This window comes from Cololabis saira, chromosome 1, assembly GCF_033807715.1.
Source record: "Cololabis saira isolate AMF1-May2022 chromosome 1, fColSai1.1, whole genome shotgun sequence".
In the NCBI taxonomy this organism is placed as follows: Eukaryota; Metazoa; Chordata; class Actinopteri; order Beloniformes; family Belonidae; genus Cololabis; species Cololabis saira.
The window spans coordinates 28,766,220-28,791,733 of NC_084587.1; the positions used below are offsets into that span (position 1 = coordinate 28,766,220).

The 25,514-nt window shown below is 39.4% G+C and overlaps 2 protein-coding genes across 3 annotated transcripts; one reads left to right on the plus strand and one right to left on the minus strand.

Annotated features, from left to right (window-relative positions):
• Nucleotides 1-300: 300 nt before the first annotated feature.
• Nucleotides 301-13,507, plus strand: parn (poly(A)-specific ribonuclease (deadenylation nuclease)). The gene is made up of 26 exons (XM_061720123.1): nucleotides 301-421; nucleotides 639-716; nucleotides 1,183-1,262; nucleotides 1,360-1,427; nucleotides 2,074-2,155; nucleotides 2,338-2,398; nucleotides 3,836-4,004; nucleotides 4,521-4,583; nucleotides 4,685-4,723; nucleotides 4,798-4,840; nucleotides 4,920-5,000; nucleotides 5,162-5,218; nucleotides 5,617-5,694; nucleotides 5,796-5,839; nucleotides 5,934-5,976; nucleotides 7,521-7,596; nucleotides 7,700-7,810; nucleotides 8,136-8,205; nucleotides 8,313-8,368; nucleotides 9,708-9,794; nucleotides 9,873-9,947; nucleotides 10,030-10,207; nucleotides 10,302-10,426; nucleotides 11,018-11,084; nucleotides 11,172-11,308; nucleotides 12,560-13,507. The coding sequence occupies exons 1-26, from the start codon at nucleotides 403-405 to the stop codon at nucleotides 12,604-12,606; spliced, it is 2,034 nt and encodes a 677-aa protein (XP_061576107.1). The 5' UTR covers nucleotides 301-402; the 3' UTR covers nucleotides 12,607-13,507.
• A 635-nt stretch (nucleotides 13,508-14,142) lies between these two features.
• LOC133452025 (RNA exonuclease 5-like) lies at nucleotides 14,143-25,346 on the minus strand. Of its 2 annotated transcripts, none has more exons than XM_061731222.1 (19): nucleotides 25,242-25,346; nucleotides 24,481-24,744; nucleotides 23,691-23,817; nucleotides 23,477-23,588; nucleotides 23,165-23,272; nucleotides 22,493-22,581; nucleotides 21,526-21,641; nucleotides 21,131-21,269; nucleotides 19,769-19,863; nucleotides 19,580-19,682; nucleotides 19,412-19,500; nucleotides 18,112-18,220; nucleotides 17,904-18,020; nucleotides 17,684-17,821; nucleotides 17,467-17,559; nucleotides 17,026-17,362; nucleotides 16,755-16,954; nucleotides 15,342-15,451; nucleotides 14,143-15,254 (listed from the first exon to the last, which is right to left on the minus strand). In XM_061731222.1, the coding sequence occupies exons 2-19, from the start codon at nucleotides 24,735-24,737 to the stop codon at nucleotides 15,200-15,202; spliced, it is 2,394 nt and encodes a 797-aa protein (XP_061587206.1). In that variant the 5' UTR covers nucleotides 24,738-24,744; nucleotides 25,242-25,346; the 3' UTR covers nucleotides 14,143-15,199. The 2 variants fall into 2 exon arrangements, with proteins under 2 accessions (XP_061587206.1, XP_061587199.1); XM_061731215.1 differs by having other exon boundaries at nucleotides 25,049-25,324.
• Nucleotides 25,347-25,514: the final 168 nt, after the last annotated feature.

Genomic DNA, 25,514 nt, shown 5'->3' on the forward strand with positions numbered 1-25,514 from the left:
CGAAATTTCGACTTTATTCTTGAAATTGTATTTCAACATTATTCTCGACATTTCGACTTGTTTCTCGACATTTCGACTTTTTTCGAAGTGCACAATAAAAAAAAAATCTTCCCCTCTCAAATATTTTTTTCTCCTGCATGGCCTATTCCGTAGTTACATTCGGAAGCAACAAGAGTAAAATAAAGGCTGGTGTTTTAAGGCTTATTTATGGTTCCGCGTTACACTAGCGCAGAGCCATGCGCGTCGCCGCGTAGCCTACGTCGTAGGCACTGCGTCGATCTAACGCGGGACCATAAATCAGGCTTTAGGTCTGCGCCCTGCCGGAAGTGTTCGCCTCGCTTTTAAAAGCAGGTTGACAAAGGCTAGCAGAGTTAGCTGTCACCGGTCCGGCATCGCGCAGGGATGGAGGTAACACGCCAAAGTAAGCAGACAGACTGATTTTGCCTTCAATATTTTTTGTAATTTGCTATATGCATTATAAAACAACACAACGACGTAGTAACGTGACGCATTTGTAAGCGGACACGACTGTAAAGGGGCATCTGTTTGTGCTCCAGCTAGCATGCTAGGTAGCAGCGATGCTGGCTGTGCAGCCGCTGCACGATGTCATTATCATGTTGTGGTTTTCTTTCCTTCAGATTTTAAAGACAGTTTAAGCGCGGTCTACAGTGCGATAGACGAGGCAGACTTCCTTGCCATCGATGGAGAATTTTCAGGTATTGTATTTGTAGTTGAGAGTGGACTGACATAGTCACTGCAATTTAAATGGATTTACAGGACTGTCTCAGAAAATTATAATATTGTGATAAAGTTCTTTATTTTCTGTAATGCAATATAAAAAAAAAAAATAATAATAATATGTCATACATTCTGGATTCATTACAAACCAACTGAAATATTGCAAGCCTTTTATTATTTTAATATTGTTGATTATGGCTTACAGTTTAAGATTAAGATTCCCAGAATATTCAAAATTTTTTAGATAGGATATTTGGGTTTTCTTAAGCTGTAAGCCATGATCAGCAATATTAATATAATAAAAGGCTTGCAATATTTCAGTTGATTTGTAATGAATCCAGAATGTATGGCATTTTTGTTTTTGTAATTTCATTACAGAAAATCACAATATTCTAATTTTCTGAGACAGTCTTGTATATTTACACATATATTTGTTTTTTAAAGGGATAAGCGACGGTCCTAATGTCAGCGCACTCACTAACGGGCTGGATACACCTGAAGAGAGATACACCAAACTCAAAAAGGTACATGATTCAGGCAGCAGTACTCTTCCTTTTTGCCAGTGTATTTATTGTGTAATTTAAACACATTCATTTTACACCCTGTGTTTATGTCCACCAGCATTCAATGGACTTCCTCTTGTTCCAGTTTGGAATATGTACATTCACGTATGACCAGACAAAATCAAAGTGAGTGATTTTGATAAATATACACTTTTCGATCAGAAATTCTGGAGCAAAGAATTTCTTGTCTCCAAAATGACTCCCAAGCTTTATTTGGTTTAATATCCTCCTCATTGTCGTTTGTGAAGTACATCATGTTGCTATTTTGTTTTTCTTAATTAGTTATATACAAAAAAGAACCAATACATTTTTTTTTAAGTAAAAAATACTATTTAAGAGAAATTTAGAAATTATGAAATTTAGATGTGTGTTTCCCCCCAGATAGATTGCTAAAATTAATGTATTTGTTTTCAGCGTGACATTTCCAAAGTGTTTTTTGTTTTCATCTTCTTTTAAAGAGTCTACCTAAGACTCTCCTCATTGTATCAGGGTGAACCAGTTGCCATAAAAGTCTGTGCACTTTTCTTTACATTTTATTTATTTATTTTATAAAGAGAAGTATCAAATACTTGCACGGCAACAGTAAACAGATCTTTTTATTCAATTTTTGTTTTTTTGGAGAAAAAAAATATGAATAATTTGGTAAACTGTAAAATAAGAAGGGAAGTTTTGTATTATCTGGGAGCAGTTATCTTATGACTTAATTTATACTGTGTTTTTGTCGTGTGTGTGTGTGTTTTTGTTTTTTTCCCTCCCCTCTCCTCCTCTGCAGGTATGTCACAAAGCCTTTTAACTTTTATATATTCCCAAAACCATTTAGTAGGACATCTCCTGATATAAAGTTCATCTGTCAAGTAAGTCAGGCTTTTCAGGATTCATGGAGGTTTAAAAAAAAAAAATTAAAAATGAACAGCCAATATAAACTACTATTATGCTTCGTAAAGACTTTTGATTTAAAGAAAAGATTTGTTAACAAACTGCTGATTTACCTAAATGATTAAAGTTCATGACAATGAATCTACCTTTTGAATTTCAGAGCTCCAGTATTGACTTTCTTGCCAGCCAGGGATTTGACTTCAACAAGGTGTTCTGTCATGGTGAGTGCAGGACAATTGCTACCTTATGAAATATATTGTTTGTCACTTTCTTCAGCGACTAAAAATGTATTTTATTACAATGAGACCATTAGTACTAATACGAGTGGAAGTTTTTATTTATTAAGCTATGTAGTTGTAACTTTGGTTTCATAATTTGATTCCAAACTGAATACTGAATTTTAAAAAGAAATTCTCATTTTGGTTCAAAAGTAAGTATTTTAGGGTGTATTGACAATCACTGGGGAGAAAAAGCAATTTGAGATTTTGTATACAGTAATGTAATATAATTGGCCGTTCACTTGATCAAATTTAAATCAGATTGCTTGAGCTTTCATGCCTGTGATGGTGTCTTTTTAATTTCACTTTTAATAAATTCATCTAGTTCTTTAAATTATTCCTCATCATTTCAAATAGAAATGTTTTTCTCCTCTGCTATGTTGAAAACAAAGCAGTTGGCTGGCTCATCATCGGATACACAGCTACATGGCAGAGTTTGTACAGCTCATGCTGACGCAATGTAATAATAATAAATAACTATTTATCCGTTAGGAACTTCATTTGTGTAAAAGCATCAGTGTGTGTACAGATAACATATGCAACAGGACAGTACAGAAACAAACTAAACAACCAATATAAAGCAACATACATTGGACAATCACAAATACTGCTGGACTTAGATGCTGTAAACCATAGCATGGATAAAATACGAGAGAAAAAAGAGATAAAAAAATAAGTCCCCCATTAAGTGCGTAATAAATACAATGATTTTTTTAAATATATGTATAAAAGCGGGTACAAAAATAAATAAGTAAAATCAGCTGTTTATGAGTCTGATTGATGAGGGCACGAAGCTTGACATGGCTCTGTTTGTCCTGAATTGTAGTGATCTGTATCTGTGACCTGAAGGGAGGAGCTTATACTGACTGTAGAGTGAGTGTGTGATGTCTGAGGCTATTTGTTGTCCCTTTCGTTTAGTCCTTCTGTTATAGATGCCCATCAGTGATTCCTGCTTCTGTCCAATGATTTTGCTGCTCAGTGTAATAATTTTATTTAATGGATTACGGTGAATATTAGATAAGGATCCGAACCAAGCTGTTATGTTGAAGGTTAAAACTGATTCAATAAAACACTTATAAAATGCTGTCAGGACTGATTGGTGGACTTGAAGTTTACGGAGTTTCCTAAGAAAAAAGAGGCGTTGCTGGCACTTTCAAAAAATTGTAGTAGGGTTATTAACAATGTTGGTGTTTTTTGCTGCTTTTTAGACCCACTCTTGAAATCCTGAATAATAGTTTATGAAGAGCTGTTTCATGGGCTAACGCCACGTTTCAGTGGAACATGGGTTTTTTTAGTCTTAACATGCTTAAACAAATGTTTTGTTCAAGAAACACTTGTTATGCAGAAGTAAACCTAAGTCTTTCTTTCTGCTTCTCTAAGGAATCCCATATCTGAATCAAGATGAGGAAGCTCAGCTGAGAGAGCAGACAGAAGAGAGGAGAAATCAACATGCCAACGGACTAGGAACACCATCCTTTATATCACCTTCTTCCTCCAAAGTCCCTGCACATGTACCTGAGGAACACAAAGACTTCATCAACAGGGTTGTGTAAGTAAATGTGAATTACCATTTTTCTGTTCACAACCACACTACACACTCACTCACTCCTTTTCTTTTTTACTTTATATTGAACACGCACCATAGACCAAGCAGCACATATACCATCTCCTCCAGGATCTCCATCTTTGGTGTTGTTTCTTCTTTTTTGTTTGTGTTACACAATCAAGTACCCCACACAATCAAGTACCCCACAGCGTCACTTAAAACTCGCTTACTTTTGATCTGGCTACAGGATTGTAATAGAAAAGAAACACTGCCAAGTTGGGTCGAGATGTTGATGAGTAAAGCTGAGTAGCTACTTGTGGAAAAGCGCAATTAGAATACTACATTGCTGGTATGAGACAACCTCACAACAGATGTTTTTTTTGGCGGGGGGGGGGCGGTAACAGAGGTGCACATGGAGAAGTACTTCTTCCCAATCTATCCTTTTTGTTTTTAAAGAAAAAAAGTAGACACAGCACTTTCCTTTTAGTTTTTTAATAATTTGCTTCGTTTTTGCAACAGAGAGAAAATTGAGAGCCTCTTCAGTGGCAACAACAAGACTTTGGACCTGGAGCCATGCACTGGGTAAACTGGTTCATTGATCTGTCAAAAAGCCATGCATATCCTGATGTTTTATTTAACATGTAAACAATGTTGTTGTTCGTTTTGTTTTTTTTCCTCACCAGGTTCCAAAGAAAACTGATATACCAGACCCTGAACTGGAAGTGAGTGTTGCATAACACTTTTTACATTGTTGTTGTTACTGTTGGTTTAAAAATTGATTGTCTTGTTCTCACAGATTTCCCAAAGGTCTTCATGTTGAAACCTTGGAAACTGACAAGGTAAGTGTATATTTTGCTTTAACTTATTTTGTCATTTTTGCTTGAAGTAAAGTGATTGATTAAAGTAATGTCTGCACAGAAAGAGCGATATATCCAGGTCAGTAAAGTTGATGATGAAGAGAGGAAAAGGCGGGAACAACAGAAACTGGAAAAGGAGCAGGTGAGTTTAGCTATGAGCTATTCAAGGGCAGTGTGAAGCTGTCACTCTACTTTTATAGATGGTGTATGGAAACGTGGTGTGTTTTTTATTAATGAAAATGTGATAGAGGCTTCATTCTTGCATGCAATGTTTGTCCCACACTACTACTCCTTCGCCCACAGGAGGAGCTAAATGACGCTGTAGGCTTCTCCAGGGTGATCCATGCCATTTCTAAGTCTGTAAGTTAATACCTTATTTGTCTGTTCAACTATGTTCCACAGTTACAATTTTTTGATGAAAATAATGAGTCAAAGACTCATGGCTTTCGCAGAGTACAGAATACAACTAACTTATTGCCAAGTTCTGACCCCGTAGTTACTGTTGCTAACACACACACAAGCTATCAGTGTTGGTTACTGATTGATAGTAGCAGCTACCTGTGTGAAAAATATGTCCCAATGTGTTTTAGACACATTTTGTACATGAATGAACCACCTTTTATCAAGGAGCAGGTTTTAGGTCTCGGATACTTTTTGCCTGATACCCAACAACCTTTTGCTCAATTTAGTTTATGGTTTTCACTGTTTTCTTTAATGCCGTTCTAAATATTTTGAGGTGCTTTATGCTTGATACACAGGGCAAACTTGTTGTGGGCCACAATATGCTCTTGGATGTGATGCACACAATCCACCAGTTCTACTGCCCTCTGCCAGAGGTATATTATTGACCTTACACTTATCTCTCTTTGCTTTGTGCTTTCGAAATTTCAAGCCAGTTAATGTAGTCCGTGCATTAATATGATAATACTCTTCCCAGGATCTTCAAGATTTTAAAGATGTTACAATGTGTGTCTTCCCAAGGTATTTTTTTATTTTTAATATGCCTTCATGTCTGCATAACACTTTTAATCATTGCATTTTTTGATGTTTAATATATTTATTTATTCACTTGCAGAATTCTAGATACAAAGTTGATGGCCTCCACTCAGCCGTTTAAGGTAAACAAAGGCAAAACATTGGATGCAATTAGCTTTAGTTGGTATATGTACTTTTTTTTTTTTTTTTTAAATGCTGAGTGAGCTTGTGTACCATATTTTCGCGACCATAAGGCGCACATACACTTTTTTTTTTTTTTTTTAATATAAATGTGCCGGGCGCCTTATGAAACGGTGCGCCGTGTCTATTACCTGAATTACGGTAATGTAAGGCCGCCTACCATGAGAACGGTAAAAAGAGAAGGGGGCGGGTGAAGCCCCCGTGAGTTGCGGTTTGAATGAGACCATCCACTGAGCTGTTTAATGCGTAAACAGAAGATGACGACTTTTAAGGATTTGCTTGATGTGTAAAGTGAAATAAAATACAATCAAACTAAGTTTTGCTCCCGCTATATTTTTAAATAAGCACACTTGTGTGTGTGGGTTGAAGCCGCGGTGATGCGCGCTGCTCCTCCCGACTTCCTGGTTCCCCAAGCGGGGTCCGATCGACCTGGTTCCCGCCCGCTTTGGGAGCAGGGATTTCTGGGGTACGTCCCAGGTCGGATCAGCTTCACCCTCCGAGATTTTCAGGGAAATCTGTCTGTTACAAACCCGGTACCGGATCTCAGGATTTTAAGTGCGCCTTATAGTGTAGTAAATACGGTAACTTGCACATCGGCTTCGTTCAAACACTTGTAGCAGGTGAAGCAAAACATTGCACCCATCTCCTTGTAATACAGACCCAGGGAGTTTTAACACACAATGGTATACATCTTTGTTTTATTTCACGTTTCCTCATCGTCTGTTTGGTTCTGCTTTCTTCTGTTGGATGATTTTGCTGATTTAGTTGAACATTGTCATAGTGAAAATCAATCTAAGCGCTGCCTACCACATGCTCAAGAACTTGGACCATGGTAAACATTACTCCTTTGATTGGCTGACAATTCAGTGAAAAAAAAATGTCTATTCGGCACAGCCCAAAGTATCTGTGTGGCAAATAGTTTGACGTTTGCACAAACAGGCAAGTGCCATCCCATTTGGCAACAAACAAGAGTTCACTGGACCCGGGTAAACCTGTTGACTCCTGCATAAGGAAATTTTCAAAATTGGCAGCCTCAAATGCAGCCTCTTTATTAAGAATTGGCTTGTGCACTGAATGGTTGTGTTCTGATAAATATTGATTCCAGCTATAGCCAGTAAATGGTGTCTCAACTGCTACATATTCATTTGAAATGGGGCTGAATGCTAATTAAACACCGTCCCACTGCAGTGAAAAGCCAGATTTATTTTCTTTGAAGGCCCTAACCAATCTTTATATACCTGTAAATCAACCTGCTAGTTCGTTCACAGTGCTGTATATTTGACTGTTTCGTTTATTGGAACCGGTAAAGTTAATTATGAGGACTTCTTAAAAAGCCTTTTTATAGTTGGGTAGGATGATGTTATGACGTTGCTATTAAAATCTATCCTGAGCACGTAGTTAAGACCCTTTCATCACCCCCAGAATTATTATTGGTTATTGGGTGTAACTAAATGTTGTTTCCACTATTTCTATTTCTCCATTCCAGGAGCTGATAAATAATACCTCTCTGGCAGAGCTGGAGAAACAACTGAAAGAGAGCCCTTTCAAATCACCACAATGTGGTGAGTGAAATGCATTGTAGGAGCAGCCATTGCACCCATTTGAACCAGGACTGCTTTAACCTTTTTTCTTTTTTTTTCCCCCTCCCGGTGCTGCTCTTGTCAGAAACGACAGACGGGTTCCCCAGTTATGACACTGCCCAGGAGCAGCTCCATGAGGCGGGATATGATGCTTACATCACTGGCCTGTGTTTCGTATCCATGGCCAATCATCTGGGTAATGTTGGACAAGCTGGAACAGCAGATTAAAAGAAAAGCTTGACCCCTTGACAGCTTTTTGGCTCAGTTGTACAATTTTTCAGATGTGATTTGCCTCCATTTATCCCAGCAACTATGTCCTGCATGTTATAGATCCATCTGATCCATATAGGTTTGTTTGTTAAATGGATAAATATATCATGCCATGCTGCGCTCAAAAGTTGGTTAGTAAATATTTGTTGCAGCTGCTGTCTGATTGATCGATTTAGTTTTTTTTCTAAAGTTGCAAAAGAAAAGTCCATGTGCAACTATGTTTGAATTGCTTACTTTTTGTCTTCTTATAGGTTCTTTCTTGACACCACCCAAAGCTTACATCTCTGCTCGCTCCAAACTAATTGACCCTTTTTTTAACAAGTAATGAAGACTTAAGTTTCTTCTTTTCTTAATTAATTGCTTAAAGGGAAGTTTGTTTTTTTTGTTTAGTTTTTTGTCTTTTAGTAATCCTTCTTAATGTATTCTAGGCTCTTCCTGATGAGGATTATAGATATACCCTACCTCAATATCACCGGACCAGATTGTAAGTAAAGTGACAACAGAACGTTAATTCTTTAATGTTCAATAGACTTTGGGCCAATCCAATACACCACCTACTTTCTACCACTAGCCCTAAAAATGAAGCCACAAGGCATAGGGCCTTTGTAATCTTCCCTAGGGATTGGGACACCACTTGCTACGTCACTTCGTGGTTTACGTTCGGGTACGTAAGCGACTGCGTAGTTATGTTTGCACATACATCACACCATATCAGGAAGCCGAGAGCTAAAAGCAAACTAGAAGCTGTTTTAATTTCCGCTGTAGCGCTGTTAATATGCCACTTAAGTTTTTATATTTTTTCAGACGTAAAAGTAACCGTTAAGATCCCCAACCTGGGCTCAGTTTATCCAAATAACGCCTGTTAAGAAATTTGCTCCGATGTTTTCGGGGGATGAGAAAAGCCGCCGGCTCGGGAGCTGATTTATGGTTCTGCGTTAAATCGACGCAGAGCCTATGGTGTAGGGTACGCGGCAACGCGCATCGTACGGCGCGTGTCGCTGCGTACCCTACGCCGTAGGCTCTGCGTTGGTGTAACGCGGAACCATAAATCAGCCTTTTATTCTGGCGACATCTGAAAAAACTTCGCAACAACGAGCAAGCGAATGATTATGTACATTCACTGAGTGAATATTATAATAATAATAATACATTTTATTTATATAGCGCTTTTCAGGGCACTCAAAGACGCTTTACATTAAAACAAAACACATAATACAAATTACAATACACAGGACAGTACATAAGGACACAACATGACACAGGACATTATGAAAGTAAAATATATATTTCTCGCTAGAAATGTAATCAAAACGCATTTTTATTCAGAAACTAACTCAAAATATTGATTTTATTCACTAAAAAATAAGAAATGTCCAGAAATGTCTGGGAAATTTCTCTAGCCCTCGGGTCAGCGAGTCTGAAATCCCTAGCTGTTTAGGGCTAGATTCATACACACTAGCCCTCGATATGCCCACTACCCCTAGATGCAAAGAGGAATTGGGACACCACTACCCTCACGGGAACGAGGAAGTTGAAAAGTAGGGCTAGGGGGTGTATTGGGACTGGGCCCTTTAACTTGGGTTCAGTTTGTCAAAACTTCTAAGAACTGCAAGCTTTTCATGTAGGTTTAGTGTGAAGTATTAGTAATCTTGGATTTGGCATCCATTGTACTTAAGAACCTGTGTTGAGAAAACCAAAATGTTAATTTAGACATCATTAAGAGCACTAACTGCATATGTGTTGTTTTTTATTTAAGATTCCAGAGAATGCACTTTGATCTTCTTGTATTGTCTTTTGAGTGGATATTCATTTTTCTTTTACAGTGCAGCCTAAAAGAGACCATGTCCTGTATGTCACCTTCCCCAAAGAATGGAAGACGAGTGACCTCTACCAGCTCTTTAGTGCCTTTGGTAAGATAGGGATGTTAATTGTGCTTTAGTTAGATATAACATTCTCTCACTTGCTGCTTCATTTTGTAATTCATTCAGGGAACATCCAGGTGTCATGGATAGACGACACATCAGCGTTTGTGTCCCTAAGCCAAACGGATCAGGTACAGATCGGTGAGTTTTCACACTAGGTAAATGCCTATACCAGGTATCATGATTGTGGGGTGCTGTCCTAATATAATCTCTGATTGCACAGCAATGAACACCAGCCGTTATGCCGAGAGCTACAAGATCCAAACATATGCAGAATATATTAAGAATAAACGGCAGGAGAAGGAAAAACTTGGCCAGACAGTCAAAACCTGGGGTGAGGACGGCTGGGTGAAACCTCCCTACCCTTCCTCTACAACCTCTGCTGGGTTTGGATATCACAGGTATTACTGTACTTCTATATGCTACTTATTTGCTTATTTGTACACAGTTTTGTTTTTCAATGTATCTTTATTTATACATTTATTTCCCCCATAGGATGAGGAAACGCAGCATAAGTCCTGCTCAGGGAGAACAGGGAACTGAAGAGGCTTTAATTGCAGATGGTTGGAGTCAGTACTCGTATCCAGATGGCACAGGCAACAAGAAGATGAAACTTGACGGTGTGTGAAAGCTTGCAGACATTGGTACCTTCTTGCTGCTGTATTATATTGTGCATTAGGTATCCCTTTGGAAATGAGAGGTATGTTGAGGGGAAACTGGGCAAGTGGCATTGTGATTAATTATTACATCATAAAACGCAGTAGGTAAAGTTAAGCACGCTTAATTTAATATTTATTGTTATTATCATTTCCCCCACTGAAGTTAGACACTGAAGCCCAAGCAGATGGGCAAAATGCCTTCAATTTCTTTTTTTCTTTTAAACAATATTGTACAAACAAACATTTATGCCGGATATTAAGCTGAGGAGAATAAAAGATTTTTAGATTTTTCAGAAAGATTTTGCTGTTTTCATTCCAACTAATTGAAGATGCAACCATTGAGATAAGATGAATAAAATACTTTTCTTTAATTTGATGAATTTGAGAAAAAATTAATTGGCGACATGGGCCAATTGTATTTAAGATGAAATGTCTTCACCTTACCGGCTCTCCTGGCCTCATTTTGTCTTTTTATTCTGCATCGTTAATCATGTCAAACGAGGAACAATACATGCTTCAAGACGAGAGCAAATCTTTATCACTGTTTTGTAGATATAAGTGGACAGGCGAATGTTGACGCTGCCGAGAGCAAGACTTCAGAGGAATGGCTGAAGACAAAGTAGGTGAAAAGCACTTACGGTAATTTATGATGACACTGTTGTCCTACATACTCTGTTTCAAATCTGTTAATTGTTTTATTCTGTAGTGATGGATCACATTCAGCTGGGTTAAATCCTGCACTCGATGGCACAGATCCAGGCACTGATGCTGACGGGACAGTCACCTGGCGGCAAGCTGCAACTGGGAGGAAAAGTCAAAAGAACAAGAAAAAGAAGTCTGAAGGTGTGTTCATCAGTGAGGATTATCCCTTTGGATCTGACTCAACACCTTAATTGGAGGTTACCTTTCAATATACTCAAGGTCTCTGTACAAGCAAGAATATGAAAAAATAATGCCAAAACTGTTATAAAAGCAAATCTGAGTTTATTTATTAAATAGAAAAGCAAAAAACGCATAAATGCTTCCATTGTCCAAAATCAGTGGTGTAAAGCTAAAATGTACAGCCAAAGACGCACTTTGAGGGGAGAGGGGAAGGGGAGTGCTACGCCAAGTATAGTTTTGTAGAGGAGCAGGAGCCAGTGACGGAGCCGTCTGGTATGGAGGGATGTCCAGTCTACCAGGTTATATAAGTCGCAGTGGTGAATGGTGGAGGAAGCGCCAGTCGCAAAGCGGATGGCGGAGCGGTGAAGAGTATCCAGTTTCTTGAGGGTGGATTGAGATGCTATACCATAGATGGTGTCACCATAATCAAATATGGGCAGGATGGACAATTTGATAAGTGTATGTTTTGCTGGGCGGGTGAAAGAGGCCTTGTTGCAGTATAAGAAACTCATGCGAGCTTTGAGTTTTGACTGTAGGTGCTTGATATGGCTGGTGAAGGAGAGGGACGAGTCCAACCAGAGGACAAGATATTTGTAGCAGGTCACAAACTCCAGTTCAGACCCGTCAGCACAGAGGATTTTGGGGGTAATGGGAGCTACAGGGTTGCCGTTCACATCTTGTCTATGTGTACAACTTTAAGAGGCCAGTTAAAGTTTCCAACTGGTTTAACTAAAAAAAACAGTTAAACCTGTTCTTGTTGCAACACTACAATCACATTCAACTTGGAGTAGACCTGCTGGTTAAACTCAAATGTTGCTTTTGTTTATCATAATTGGAAAAGACCAAAACTAATGCCGATGAGTAATACTGATGTTAAAACATTGGGCATCATAACAGAATCTAAGGCTGCGTGGAGTTGCTTTGAGTGATGCGCTAATGTGATAACTTTCTGTACAGGGATGGCATTTATTTTTGGGTGTTGCTATGACTGTAAGTAAATGGTGCATAAAATTAATTGTGAGAGGGATTTGAATATTGGTACCAAATTCTGTGGTGGTCTAATTGTGTAAAAGAAAAAAAAAAAGTATAGTCAATACCATTTGTGTGAATAAAATCTTTTACTTTCAGTTTAAATATAATTAAGATTAGGCTACCAGGTATACTACAGGTACTGCTTTTCTTGCAATCTAATCTTTACTTCTTTTTATACAGCAACAGAATCTACAACATCATTGTTTGAAGTCCCAGAAGTTTGGTAGCAAAAGATGAACAGCTGTCCAGGATACTGCTCCAGACTGGGTTCCTGCTCAGCATCTCTTCCAAAGCACTTTGGGGCTCTTTTCCTTCAGGGTCTCGCAGCACATGGAGTGCTGCATGCCCCAAATTCATTTGTTCACTCACAGCTGTGAATGCACTGTCCAAAGCTACCAGCCAAGCTACTTGACGAAAGAAAACAGAAGCCATAACAGCTGCCATATTTTCATCCAACACCAGAGGAGCAGGCACCTCTCTGGAGTAACGCACACAAGTACTCTCCATAGATCTAGAAAATATAAACTAAGAATTTATTGCTCACTCTTTTATGTGTTCAGACGGGAATCTGCCACCACAGCCATGCAGTCACTTTGGATTCATTCATAAATTTTAATGACTGTCACGTCTAAATTAGTCTTACATTTTGTGAGTGTGCGTTTGTGTGCAGGTTTGTGCATGAGAGAGATGTACTTTTCTCTAGTGTTTGTATCCCGGAGTCAGTTTCATAAAACTAGATAAAATGCCACTTGATGGGTCCGTACAGTAAAATGTCAGGTTTATTTTTTATTCATTTTTGTCTTCTTTTTTTTTCCTTCCCATTTTTAAGAAAGTTGTCAACTTCTCCATTTTTATCAGACGTGTTAGCTTATCAATGATGTGATTTATTGTTGGTGGCATTTTCTTGACTCTACATGAGAGGTGCTTGTGTATTTTTTTTTTTTGTACAGAACTGTTTTTCTTTACCTTTTTTGTGTTCAGTGTTTTGTAATCATGTCAACTTGCAACAATGTCAGTATATTGTAATACAAAAGGAGTAAATGTTAAGATGGATACATTTTGTATGAGAAAGTTTAAAACAATCCTTAAATACTGGGGAGGGGAAAAAATTAAAGTGTTTCTTAGCAACTTGTTTCAACAATTTCTGTTCTCAAACTAACAAAGTCACTTTTTTTTTTTTACCTTTCCATTTAAAGCCTTATGGGTTTAAAAAAAAAGTGTACAGGTCTTGATGATGTTTTGGCAAAATGTCAACATGAAATAGTTGAAGTGTGCTCCAGACACAACTGATTCACACTTTGTTAAAATTGAATTCAATTATAAATTTTTCTGTTTCAAATTTCAGTTCTTACCAGAAATTTTTTTTTTTTTTTTAACTGCCACTGTCATAAATGCACTATTCCTGAAATGTGTAAACTCAGTTATAGTGAAGAAAACAAGCCACCTTTAAACGTAGGATGTCTATATTTCCATTGAAAGCAGTCAATTATGAGACCATGGATCATTCTTCTCTGTGTGGGGAGCAGTATGCACTCCTCTTCACAAGGGTTAGTAGGAATGGAAAAAAAGGCAAGTGCAGCCTCCACGTTGGAGCTTTTTGTTGGTTGGGGAACAACAAAGAAAAAAGGTTTTCTGGGGAAACGGTTAACGGATATATTTCCATCAATAAAAACCAGCGGCTTTATTTTAAATCATTTGGTAGTTCCAAATGACAGGAGTGTCCAACAAGTAACCCAGCAGGGAGATTAGGAGGTAGGATTTATTTATTACTTTTGTGCATATTTCTGATTTAACAATCCATGAGATGTGATATGGGCCAGATGTCCGAGACCTGTGCTCACAGCCCAGCACTGTTGATGACCTGTTCTCTCGTCAGATGGGAGCAAGTTTTACACACAGCACTTGTGGGATTTGTTTGAAAAGAGTCTATAGAGGACGTGACGAATGTTATGCTGCCTGCTCCATAATCCAATATGTTTTTCAACGAGTCAGCGATGCTTTATGGAGGCACAGACCGGCCAGCTGTATCCTGACTCCCCAGCTGCTCAATGCTGGTGCAGATGGCGATGGTTCCTCCTGGTGCATGACAATACTTCTCTGCCTCGCAGGCCAGTTCTTAGGCAGCTCTTAGATGACAGAAGAATTGATGCCAGTGAGAACCTCTACCACATTATACATCAGGCACCCAAAGCTGCTCAGTCCTGCAACAGATTGGTTGACGTTTGATCCAGTTCTGGAAAACAATCCCTCCAGTTCAACTTTTGCAGTCAAAAGTCTAGATGTAATCAGGTATGAAAACTGGCACATGGGTGCCCAAGTTTGATCAGTCTTTACTGTTCATTCTTTATTTTGTGTGTGATATAGCCATATGTCTAACTTCATTTACCATTCTTACATTGATTTTCTCCCAGTTGCACAATGTACATCTAAAGATTTGCAACTTGAATATTTTTTTCAATGATCTGATCTGTGAGTTTATACATAATTTTTAAGTATTTTGTTAAAAAACAGGATACAAAATATTACTTTTGGCTCTTTCCGTGAAACTGATGAGCCAAAGAAAATTGTACTGCATTCACTAAGCATTCTTTTATCTAAAGTGATTTGAAGTGAATGACAGACTGAGGCAATGTGGGGATTCAGCATTTAATTTAATAAAAACTTGGGCGTATAAAGTGGGGAAATTGGAGATCCCACTTAACCTTCTGAGGCAAAGCTGCCCCTAAAAATACTTCACTTTTAATTCAGTGATTCAACTCCCAAGTCATTCAGGAATTACAGATCTTCTGGACATTTCATTGATTTATTTCCCATTTTTCCTCAAGATCCATGTTTGATTTGCAAAAGACACAAACCAGGATGGTGGCCGTTCGCACTGTAAAAGAGATCGGACAAGAATATAGGACGGGCAGTATTTAACAATAGTGCAGGTTAGGCCAGTGATGCTTTTAAGCTTCCTTACATGGTGTGTCCACGTAGCAAAACCACAGACAAGGTGCCATCTGGGAGGGATCGGAAGGCCTTTCCCAGCCAGCGATCCAGCTTCTTCATCATGAGATCCATTTCCTGATCCTGCATGTTACACATTAGAGTCTTTATTACGTAGGTGTTTCAAAATAGCAAATCACAAGTGCTACATGATGGAGTAGATCCTTGCTTTTGACACCAGTAATAAAGTTCAGGATGGATCAGCACACCTGTTATCGTCATCAATAAGACCATGTTGTCTTAGTAAGACTTCAAAATATTTAACACATTTACACTGCTTTCAGACACAAAACCTGGTTGTGAAAAGAAAATCTAGTCACCAGTGAATAAACACCAGCCAACAATCAGACTCATTCATACTACAGTAAATGCTGAACCTCTCCTGTCTTCTTTGGTCTTTCCTGGCTGCTCCTGTCACTTTCCCGTCATTACTGGCTTAAAATCCAAACTGCTCACAAGATCTTCAAGACTTGCCACCCACATGTTACCCCAAATGGAACTACACCATTCAAAACATGTCCAGGTGTCTCGCCCGTTGCTACCCTGCCTCTGAAAAAAGAGATGTGTCAGAATCCAGCCAGTGCTCCCTCAGTGCTCTGCCCGCAGCTGCTGCCAGGGTGTTGTCCACCTGCTGACCTCCACCACAGCTGTTATGCCCAATGAAAAACTCACTGATACTCAAGCGATGACAATGATGATTGATGCCATGACTTTTGTTTTGTTTTTTTTTAAAGAAAGACATCTGTTTCATGGAGAATTTCAAATATATTGTCATAAATGACTGTATCATCAGCACCTCTAATCTGCAGAGAGGTGTATTTTCCAGCATGAGCAGCTAGAATTCTCTTGATTCTTTTGTCATTCCAGTTTCCTGCCATATCTTTTTCCAAACACTGCATTGTCTTAAAGACTGTCTGAAAGGGGTTTTAGATGAGTTAATCAAATGGATAACAGCAATATCTCCTTGACAAAGGTAATTCCAGCCCATGCTCAAGTTTCTCTTAGAGCCATTGAAACTCTTCCTTAAGTTTCCACCGTAGTATGTGTTCATGCTTTTATACGTTAGACTTTGTTAAGCAGGACTGCTCTGCAGGCGTATAGTTTTGTCTGCTCATTAAAGAAAAACTCAACGATCAAAAGTCAGATGAATCACAGCTTCAACATTAAAGGAATTCCACATCACCTACAGCCTTTTTCTCTCCTCTATTTTCTCTCTGCACTACAAATGAGTTGGAACAAAATAAGTCCAAACCCTGAACTCAAAACCATCCGTCTTCAAGAGAAGATGGAAAGATTAAAAGTAGATTTTATAAGACTAAAATATAATTTGAACTAAAATGATTAGTTAACTTTCTACCAGGACGAATTAGTTCAATCTAATCTATACCTGAGAGCTGTTGTGTGTGTAGGTCATTCTCTGCTCATCTGCTGCTTCCTCATCTGCATCCACTGCAGTCACTGCTGTTGTCATGGCAACCCATGAAGGTAAGTGAGGTGGAGTCAGGGATGGACAAATGAGGTAGTTGTCCTTCAGCAGATCTTTAGACGAGCTGAGGGCGCAATGTTTTCCCTCTGAACTCTTAAACTCTGTCAAACAAAACACTCTGGTTAGGAACGGAAACTTTGTATAAAAAATCCACAAAATGTCTTTTACTCACTTATGCATGCATGCTTTGCATGTTTTTCATGTTTGTCAGGTAGTATGACACTCTCCACAGCACCAAAGTGGCCAAAGGTCTCTCTGACAGTCTCCTCGTGTAATTCTCGAATCTTAATTTCAGCAGGAGGGAACCCATTCTCGGCTCTTGCAGGAGTGACATTTGAGCACTTTCCGTCCAATATATGCCCATTAACCTTTGTAGAAATGTTTACACGCTGAGCCATGTGGTGACTCAGTTTAACAGCGAACACGTAATTTGCGTTGAGGCTGTCGGCCGTTAAAGCATCGAGATTCAGATCCAGGTCCAACAGTGACTCGTGTACTGGCCTCTGCACCTAGGATGTGCAGAAATACAAAAGTCTCCAAAGCTTCGGACGTAACTGTGACATAAATAGGATAAAAAAGGCAGCGAAAGAGGAAAAGAGGGCAGGACAGTTACCTTGAGGGGCTGGCCCAGCCAACTGAATCCACTGAGAGTTTTTAAAGCGAGCGTTGCTCCTTCCAGCAGCTCATACTCTACCTCTGCATGGACCTGTAGACCAGACATTTGCAGAGCATGTGTTAACTATAAAGCACATCCTAACACAGTGGAAAAGAGGCAAGTAACTATGTGCAAATGTGTGTTTGTTTTTAAAGTACACATAGATGCGACATACCCGAACACTTGTGTTCAACAATTTGATTCTTCGAACTGGTCCACAACAACTAAACAGCCGCTTCACTTCCTTCTTTGTGACTCCTGCAGGAAACGGCCCCGCAAACACCACACACATGTCCCGGAGATTAGCACACACCTGGGGGATAAACGCAAGTCTTAGGTTGTATTTCTGCAAAGTCCTATGTTAAAGAAAGTGAAGAGAAGGAGAAAAGCCTCACACTCCGGTACAGCTGCTCCTGTTGAGGGAAGTCTGTCGTCAGGGGTTCTGAGAAGGTGGAGAACTGGAGGACGGAGAGGAAGGGACACTTCGTCTGTCTCCTAAAAGATGCCAGCATCTGAAAAAATAAAGAGAAACAGAGGAAGGAGAGTTTAGAGAAAGATAGTGGTGGCAAAAACCGGTCAAAATGATGAAAGTTCATTTTTCACCTCTTTGTCAGCGCTGTACCACCGCTGATTGGACAGTTCCAGTGTAATGTCAGCACGCTTTCCTAAATAGAGCACCGACCGGCCACATCTCTCTAGCACGTCAGCAAACCTGCACAAGACAGATGATCTGTGAAACTCACGCAGTTTCACATTTTGATGGAGTTGTGACAGATAAAAAGTTCTTTTAACTTTGTAAATGTACAGAATGTGTTTAAAGAGGTCTGCAGAGGCATCTCATTTCATTTGCCTGCACCTCATTATCAGCACATACAAGTTTACTACCAAATATTGCACATCCACATCTACTCAATAGACTCAAAAGGAGGAGAGTTCATGGCCTCTGCTTCAAGGAATTACATTTTTTTTGTCTTAATATAGCTGTTCATTTTGACCTACACTGTAAAACCGCATTTCCAAGAAAGTAAATAAGCCTTGTTTCAAGAAAAAAAAAAATCAAAAGACTATTCTGTTAGTTTAAAAAATTCTAGCCAACAGTTTTTCTTACCCCACTGGCAAAAATAGTTCTGCTTAAAATAAGCCAATTTTGACTAGATTTATATAATATTAGGCTTATTTCCAGAGGGGCTGTTTGTGCAGTAAAGTAATAGATGTTAGATGTTATTTTACCTCCAGAATGTTAAACATTTCTATGAGTCTTTTCGCTTGGGGCAGAGAGCAATGCAGCCAACAAGCCTACAAACTACGTCCTGACCTCAAACCTTTTAAGCCATATGGAAAATCCGAACCTACTTGGCCTCCTGATTATTCAGTTTGGTAATTTTCTCAGAGAATGGCAAGTTAAAGAGAACTGGCACTGAGATGGAGGCCTATTTGTCAACATACCTTTTCAGCACTGATAGAAGATGACACAGTAAAAGGTAAAGTTTCTTTTTTCATTTTTGCCATCTTGTCCATTTTATTGGTGTTTAAGCCACTCTTTTTGTCAAGTGTGACATTCTGTCTTCACATGAATTCAGTGTCACTACATCTACGTCATAAACCCGAGTAAAATCCTTCACATAAAAACACACTCAGAGACGGGCAGGATGACTAAAACCAGGTCTTTACTGCAGCTAAATGTTTTTATCAGTCTTTTCATAGCTACATCACCCCTGTATGAGCGAAAAGGATTCTATTGATCCTCCGTGGAGAGTTATTAAATGTTTCTATTTTGGGGTGTGACATTTTTGACTGTAGTACAGAATTTTTAAAGCCCAGAGGAAAGATGTAGTTTACCAGAGCTGGTGTTAAAGTGAAGTACAGTGTCAAAGAGGTGTAAGAAACTCCATAGCATTTATACCTGTGGCTTGGTGTTGGTTCAGGAGCACAGTCGTGAAATTCGTCCACTACTGTGTATCCCCACAGGTCCTCCAAATGAAGCTCCACAACCTGATCATAAATGAAAATATTTGCTTATCTTTCTGTGTGGGTGTATGAATGTCAGTGTTTTCTGAAAGTCCTTTGCTACCTGCCGAGGCCCTGTTTTGATAAAGTACTGGGCCAGGTTCAGGGCTGCCACCGCATCTTCGGTGGGATTATGACCCCTGTTCTCTTCAGATTGGATTTGCCTCCTGGGATGTGAGTGAAGAATCAAATTACTAACCGTGCAGAGTGAGTGAGTGAGACTTTCAGAGAAAAAATAAAAAAAAGGACTCACTTTAGCACCGTCTCAGCCAGAACTTTGAGCTTGAATTTCTGACCTAACTCCCTCCTGTACAGAAGTGTGGTGTCAATGACATGTTTGTGGATGAGCTGCGGGAGAACAAAGACAGGTCAAATCTTTAAAAAGTGTGACATTACCTTTGAAATGAAACTTAAAGGAGCATGAAGCAGGATTGAGGCAGGATTTATGAAAAAAATTCATCTACGTTTTACGTTTTCTAGTAATAATGTCAGATGAAGCGTTCCAAACCAAAACGAATGAGCCCTCTAGTGTATCTCTCCGTTGCCTTGAACAGGCTGTGTGCTGCAAAATGTGCTGCAATTCCGGGCCGGAATTTCCCGCGCTGTCCTGTGGATGTGACGTCACATGACGCTGCATGCGCGTTCTCCCCGTTCTCCCGTGCCGGCTTCACTGTTGGCTGCAGTACCCCCGTCAGCCGTCGTGGCGAAGGGTGGCGCTAATGAGTCTCATTTCTTATAAAGGAGCCTCATTCTCCTTTTAAAAGTTGAAATCAGATACCTCATTTTAAAGGGGCCCTATTATAAAAAACATGTTTGTTCTTGCTTTAACATATACAAAGTGGTCTCCCCTCAGCCTGCCAACTCAGAAGGAGGAAAGCAACCAAATTCTGCAGTGTCTGTACAGCCGCCCGGATGAGCCATCCAGTGTGATGTGGCTTCTACGAGCCGTTCAGATTCTGCTCCCGTCGTTGCGTAACGACGGGAGAGATTTGCATAGGTTGGCCTCCGATGCGTGAAACCACGCCCACAACTAACTCTGGCCGGAACAACAACAACAACTCCGCCGGCCGGAGCTTCTGCCAAATTTTACCTAGCGGTGTATCGTGATGGCGTCTGTTTGAGCTAGACATGCAAATTGCTCTGTTGTTGGTTGTAAAAACCAACACAAATGACTGTATTCTGTCTTTGTGCCCTCCCCTGCTACGCGTCATTCAGGCAGCCAATCAGCACAGAGCCTCATTATCATAGCCTCCCCGCCCACTCGCATAGATAATGAGGTTAGAGAATGGGAAGATAAAGACATGGCTCACAGGCTGAATTTCTAATTTATTTGGCAAAAAAAAAATCAAAAGCTTGTTTTGAGACATTCAAGGCCTGTTTTAAATAGGTATTAGATGCCACAATACGTGCCCTTTAAGTTCTTAAGTTTAATCAAGGTTGGAGACTTTGATAAAAGTTATTTATTTCATCTTCCACATTATTAAACTTTGAAATGCAATTAATTTTGTTTAGTTTTTTTCTGCAATACAATCTTACAAAATATAAACAATACACTGACCTTACTTATAGCAAGCTTAACCTGCATGAGAGTCAGCACAGTTTCAAAGTCACTCACTTTCAGAGCCATGAGATCATTGTTGAGGGAATGGCCCACAAGAACAGCGTCGCCTGGCAACAGCCTCCTGAGTTTTGCTTGAACATCCCGCAGGGTGGTGGTGATTGGTTGCAACATCGCTGCAGTGACACCAGAGAACCTGTCAGGAGTCACCCAGTAATGTTGGGAGCAAAAATGTGTTTTAACATTTGAACAGAGTGCGACGATGTCAACACAATGAACATCTTGAGTCACGTCCCCTTACCTTTACGTATAAGATGGGATCAATGTGTAATACAAGCTGAATACAATATGAAGCTATGTGTAATGTGTTATGTAATGTGACCACATTCTGACTGTAGCAAACCAGGACAGGATGTTGCTCATGAGGCTTTATGTTTGTGTGTGTTATTTACTGGGTGAGGTAGTTCAAGATACGGTTCGGAGGTTTCACCAGATCGTCCAACAAACAGTTCCCATCACTGTCCACCAGAGAGACGCGAGTCAGCTCATACCCCTTCTCTGTTAGACACTGAAATGCAACACAAGTGCATCAACAAACAGTTTGGAACAGCAGTAGGAATGTTATAATTCAACTTATAATAATAATACATTTTTACTGAATCTTTCCTGATGGGTTTGTTTATCATGCTAAGCATCATGGCCAAACAATTCCACTTTGGTGTCATTTGTTTAAAGGACGTGGCTCCAGAAGTCTTGGGGTTTATTCAGATACGGCACTTGCACCCTTCAGTCGTGCTGCTATATTTTATTTTAGAAAAAGGAGGCTTTCTCCTGGAAAAAGTATGCCATCTAACTGAGTCTACCAAACAAGCAATACTTATTGTGTCTATTGTAGCTCTTGGTTTTTTGGTTGTTTTTTTTTTATAATCATAGCACAGTCTCACTGTGTGTATCTTGAGAGTAATACATTTGTGAAGTCTTTCTCAATGTTACATGATGGACTCCAAATTGTTGTGAATGTGGCCTTGCAACCCTTCCCAGGCTAATGTGTAACAACAACTGATTTGCTACAATCATTGCTGATCTCTTTCCTCCTTGGCACTTGCATGCTTCAGACCAGGAAACTGCAGAAACTCATCTTTATAACACCAGCTGAAGTCCAACTGATCAAGTGCATTTGACTAGATTAGATAAGGGTGTCGTTATCTTTAAAAACACTTTTTTCTGAGTTTTGATTTCATTTTTAAAAATAAAGTGTAATATGTCACGAGTTAATGCTCATCTGAGGTTGCATTAACTATTTTTTAGACTTGTTTCAGACCAAACTGAAAAAGGGCATATTTCCTTTTTCAAAAAGAAGATGCAAATAGGATTCCACAGTAAAGGTGAAAATCAATCATATTATTGAGATCATCTCACCATTTCACAGTCAAGTCCATAGAGAGGGCTGGTGTCATTAACACAGTCAAAGCTGTCTGTACAAACAAAGTCCTCAAAGCCCGGCATTCCTGCATCCCAAGAAAAGAACAAAACAAGAGGTGATAAGGTGCAGATGACATCCACGCTAAACCACTAAATCTGAAAATACATCTTGTGCCGACTATATCAGTGCTTTCGTATCCCAAACTGAGCTTAGGGTATGGATAGATATGAAACTATAGAGTATTTTAATAAGAGCACACACATGAAATGCTCTAAGAAAAATATGACGTATGCAGTAAATGATTGTGGAAGTAAGAAGATTTGAAAGTAATGATTGCTGTTCACATGAACATGATTCAGAGGTGGTTGCTTCATTCTGGTAATTCATCGTTAAAAACACAGCGTTTTGCACTGGCTTTACCTCCAACTTGAGCATGCTAACTTGGGAGGGGGGCTTGTGCTTGGGGCACATGACTATGAGAACACTGACTTGTTTTATAATATAGTTAGGGCTTTGCTCTAGCTATATTGAACCTGGGTCCTCCAAATCCAAGTCCACCTCTGTAACCGCTAAACTACCACTTGTGTGCCCTTGGAAACTGGGTTTTTGATCTAATTCATATTGGCTAAATAATATAAAAAAGTAATGAAAATGAAAACCTTCCTCACCCTTGACAGGGTAGCGATTCTTAATCATCTTTTCCTCGGTGAGAACATACGCAGTTAATCCTCGCCTCTGTGTCCCGAACATGGTGATGACTGGATGTTGTTTAAGAGCTGCAGCAGTACACAAGAAAGCATGAATAAAGAGGTAAGTACAAGGCCAAATAAAAAAAAAAAAAAACAACAATACAACAGTCTTTGAGAGGCACTGTGGGTATTTCATGACGCAATTACATTCTGACTAATACACAGAAGTACTAGAAATAAGACCAGCACATTACTGATGACACTACAATTATGTACGCACACAATTCTAACCTTTATGCAGAGTTTTATCTGGTTCTGAAACAGAGGAACCGTCCGCTTGAAGAACTTCACTGCTGAAGATCCCAGAAGCTATGTTGTTAGATGACGGAGTGAAAGTGACCCTCTGTAAGTAACAAGTGGAAAAAGAAAATCCAAAACACTGACACTACAAAAATATGTTTTCTCTTCCATAATTCTAATTTTAACAGTCTATCCGGTGACCTACTGTGGTGTAGTTGGTCCGAAGGTGTTCCATGGTGAGATAGTTCTTGTAGAAGTGACTCTGTGTCAGCCCCTCCACAATCACAACATTTACACCTTGAATCTTTTTTTGATGACGGATACGGCACCAACTGGTGGAAGCAAGAGATCATGGACAAAGAGACGACATTGAACAATGAGAGATGTAGTTTGCTGGTCCACTGACTGTAGCAACACGGACACCGTCTTAGCAAATAGTCTGGTTAGTTTGGGGCAAAAATGGGGTCAAGGCTGCAAATTATGATTAACATTTGAGCCAATGTTTTTCTGTTTATTTAGGGTCCAATAAAGAAAAAAATGCAAGGAGCCCAAAAATTTAGGTAGGCGAAGGGTCCAAAACGACCACACCCACTTTTTGCACGCAACATTCTGTATCTCAGCTCCTGAAGGTCGTACAGAGTTGACTTTGGGCTCAAAAGATGCGGGAATGACACATTTATATTAGTGTTATGAAGAAACATATGGCCTAAAACCTTTACTTTTTGGGATATTCAAGAAAAACCCTTTTTTTATCACTGAATTGATCAATACCCAAGCCACTTCAGCCAAATCTGCTCATGAAGGCCATGCAGTTTGTTTGGGCCAAAGTTCTAGATCTACTCATGGGGCATAGGCCCCTACTAGTGTTTAAGTTGAGTCATTGTTAGAAGATGGGGACCCCAACAACCACCTAAGAAACAGAGCAAACCATGTGAAGCAAAATGATCTAGTCAGAGTTCTTACGGAAAGGTGACACGACTGCCATCAGGGATTACCTGGGCTGTTTGATGCCTCTAGTTTTCCCCAGAGCAGCAAAATGCAGCAGCTCTGTCAGCTCAGTCAGTGTGATCGGCTGTTGCAGGTGGTCGGCCGGTACTGAGACCCTGGCTTGACCAGAGCGACGTCCACGTTGCAGCACTTCATCATCTTCCTGCCCTGTCTTCAGTCTCTTTGGTTTCTCATATGATGCAGGGTCGCTGTTCTTCCTCTTCTTCCTGTCGCTCATTGCTGCGAGGGATGAGCACGGCTCCATGTCCAAGCTGAAACACATACAAACATATGTGAATGTCTTGCTTGGACATTGTACTTGTATAGCTGATTATACATTCTTATTATACTGATGTATGTCAGTAACAATGATAATCAGCAGAACTGAAAAGACTGAAACAATGTCAAACATCTATTTCAGCAGTAGTTAAATACATTTTTAAAAAGTACTTTACAGTATGTTAATCAATGCAACGTATCAACTGGATACTGTGACGAGAAAAGTATTGGCAAACATCAGCCTACTGTTCAACATGTTATAAACTCTTAAAATCGTTAAACCCTAATCGTTTTTACCAGGAAAAAGGCTCCATCTGGTTAAACGATCAGTGATTTCAACAACAGTTTTGTGGTTCATAAGAGCAACATAGAAACCCCTCAAAGCTAAACTCCCTAAAAACTGTTTACAAGTTACACCCACATGTATAGTGTCTGAATAGTCCGTCAGATATGCGTGAAAATAGTTACGAGGGTATAATATTAAAAATACCGGATCTTATGAGTCCAGGAGAAGCCACCCTAATGTTTTAATATTGACATTCTTTAAAAAACACATTGCCACCGCATGTTTCAGTGCAGTGCAGTTTTGTGAAGTGGAAACTGTTAGTAGCATTTCCTTTTTTGTATCTTCAAAAATAAAATCATGCTGTCTAGTAGAACGATCATGTTGTGGACAATATCTTAATTTCACGTTTTATTTCTGGTAGATATATATGCTTTCTTCACGTGCTTACCGTCTAAGAATCAAGAATCTTTGCTGTTA

Coding starts and splice junctions, on each gene's coding strand:
- parn (XM_061720123.1), top strand. Junction 9,795..9,872: donor CCAGCTCTTTAGTGCCTTTG/GTAAGATAGGGA, acceptor TAATTCATTCAG/GGAACATCCAGGTGTCATGG. Junction 10,427..11,017: donor CAAGAAGATGAAACTTGACG/GTGTGTGAAAGC, acceptor ACTGTTTTGTAG/ATATAAGTGGACAGGCGAAT.
- LOC133452025 (XM_061731215.1), bottom strand. Junction 22,582..23,164: donor GAATCGCTACCCTGTCAAGG/GTGAGGAAGGTT, acceptor CTTGGGATGCAG/GAATGCCGGGCTTTGAGGAC. Junction 18,221..19,411: donor GAACCAACACCAAGCCACAG/GTATAAATGCTA, acceptor TGTCTTGTGCAG/GTTTGCTGACGTGCTAGAGA.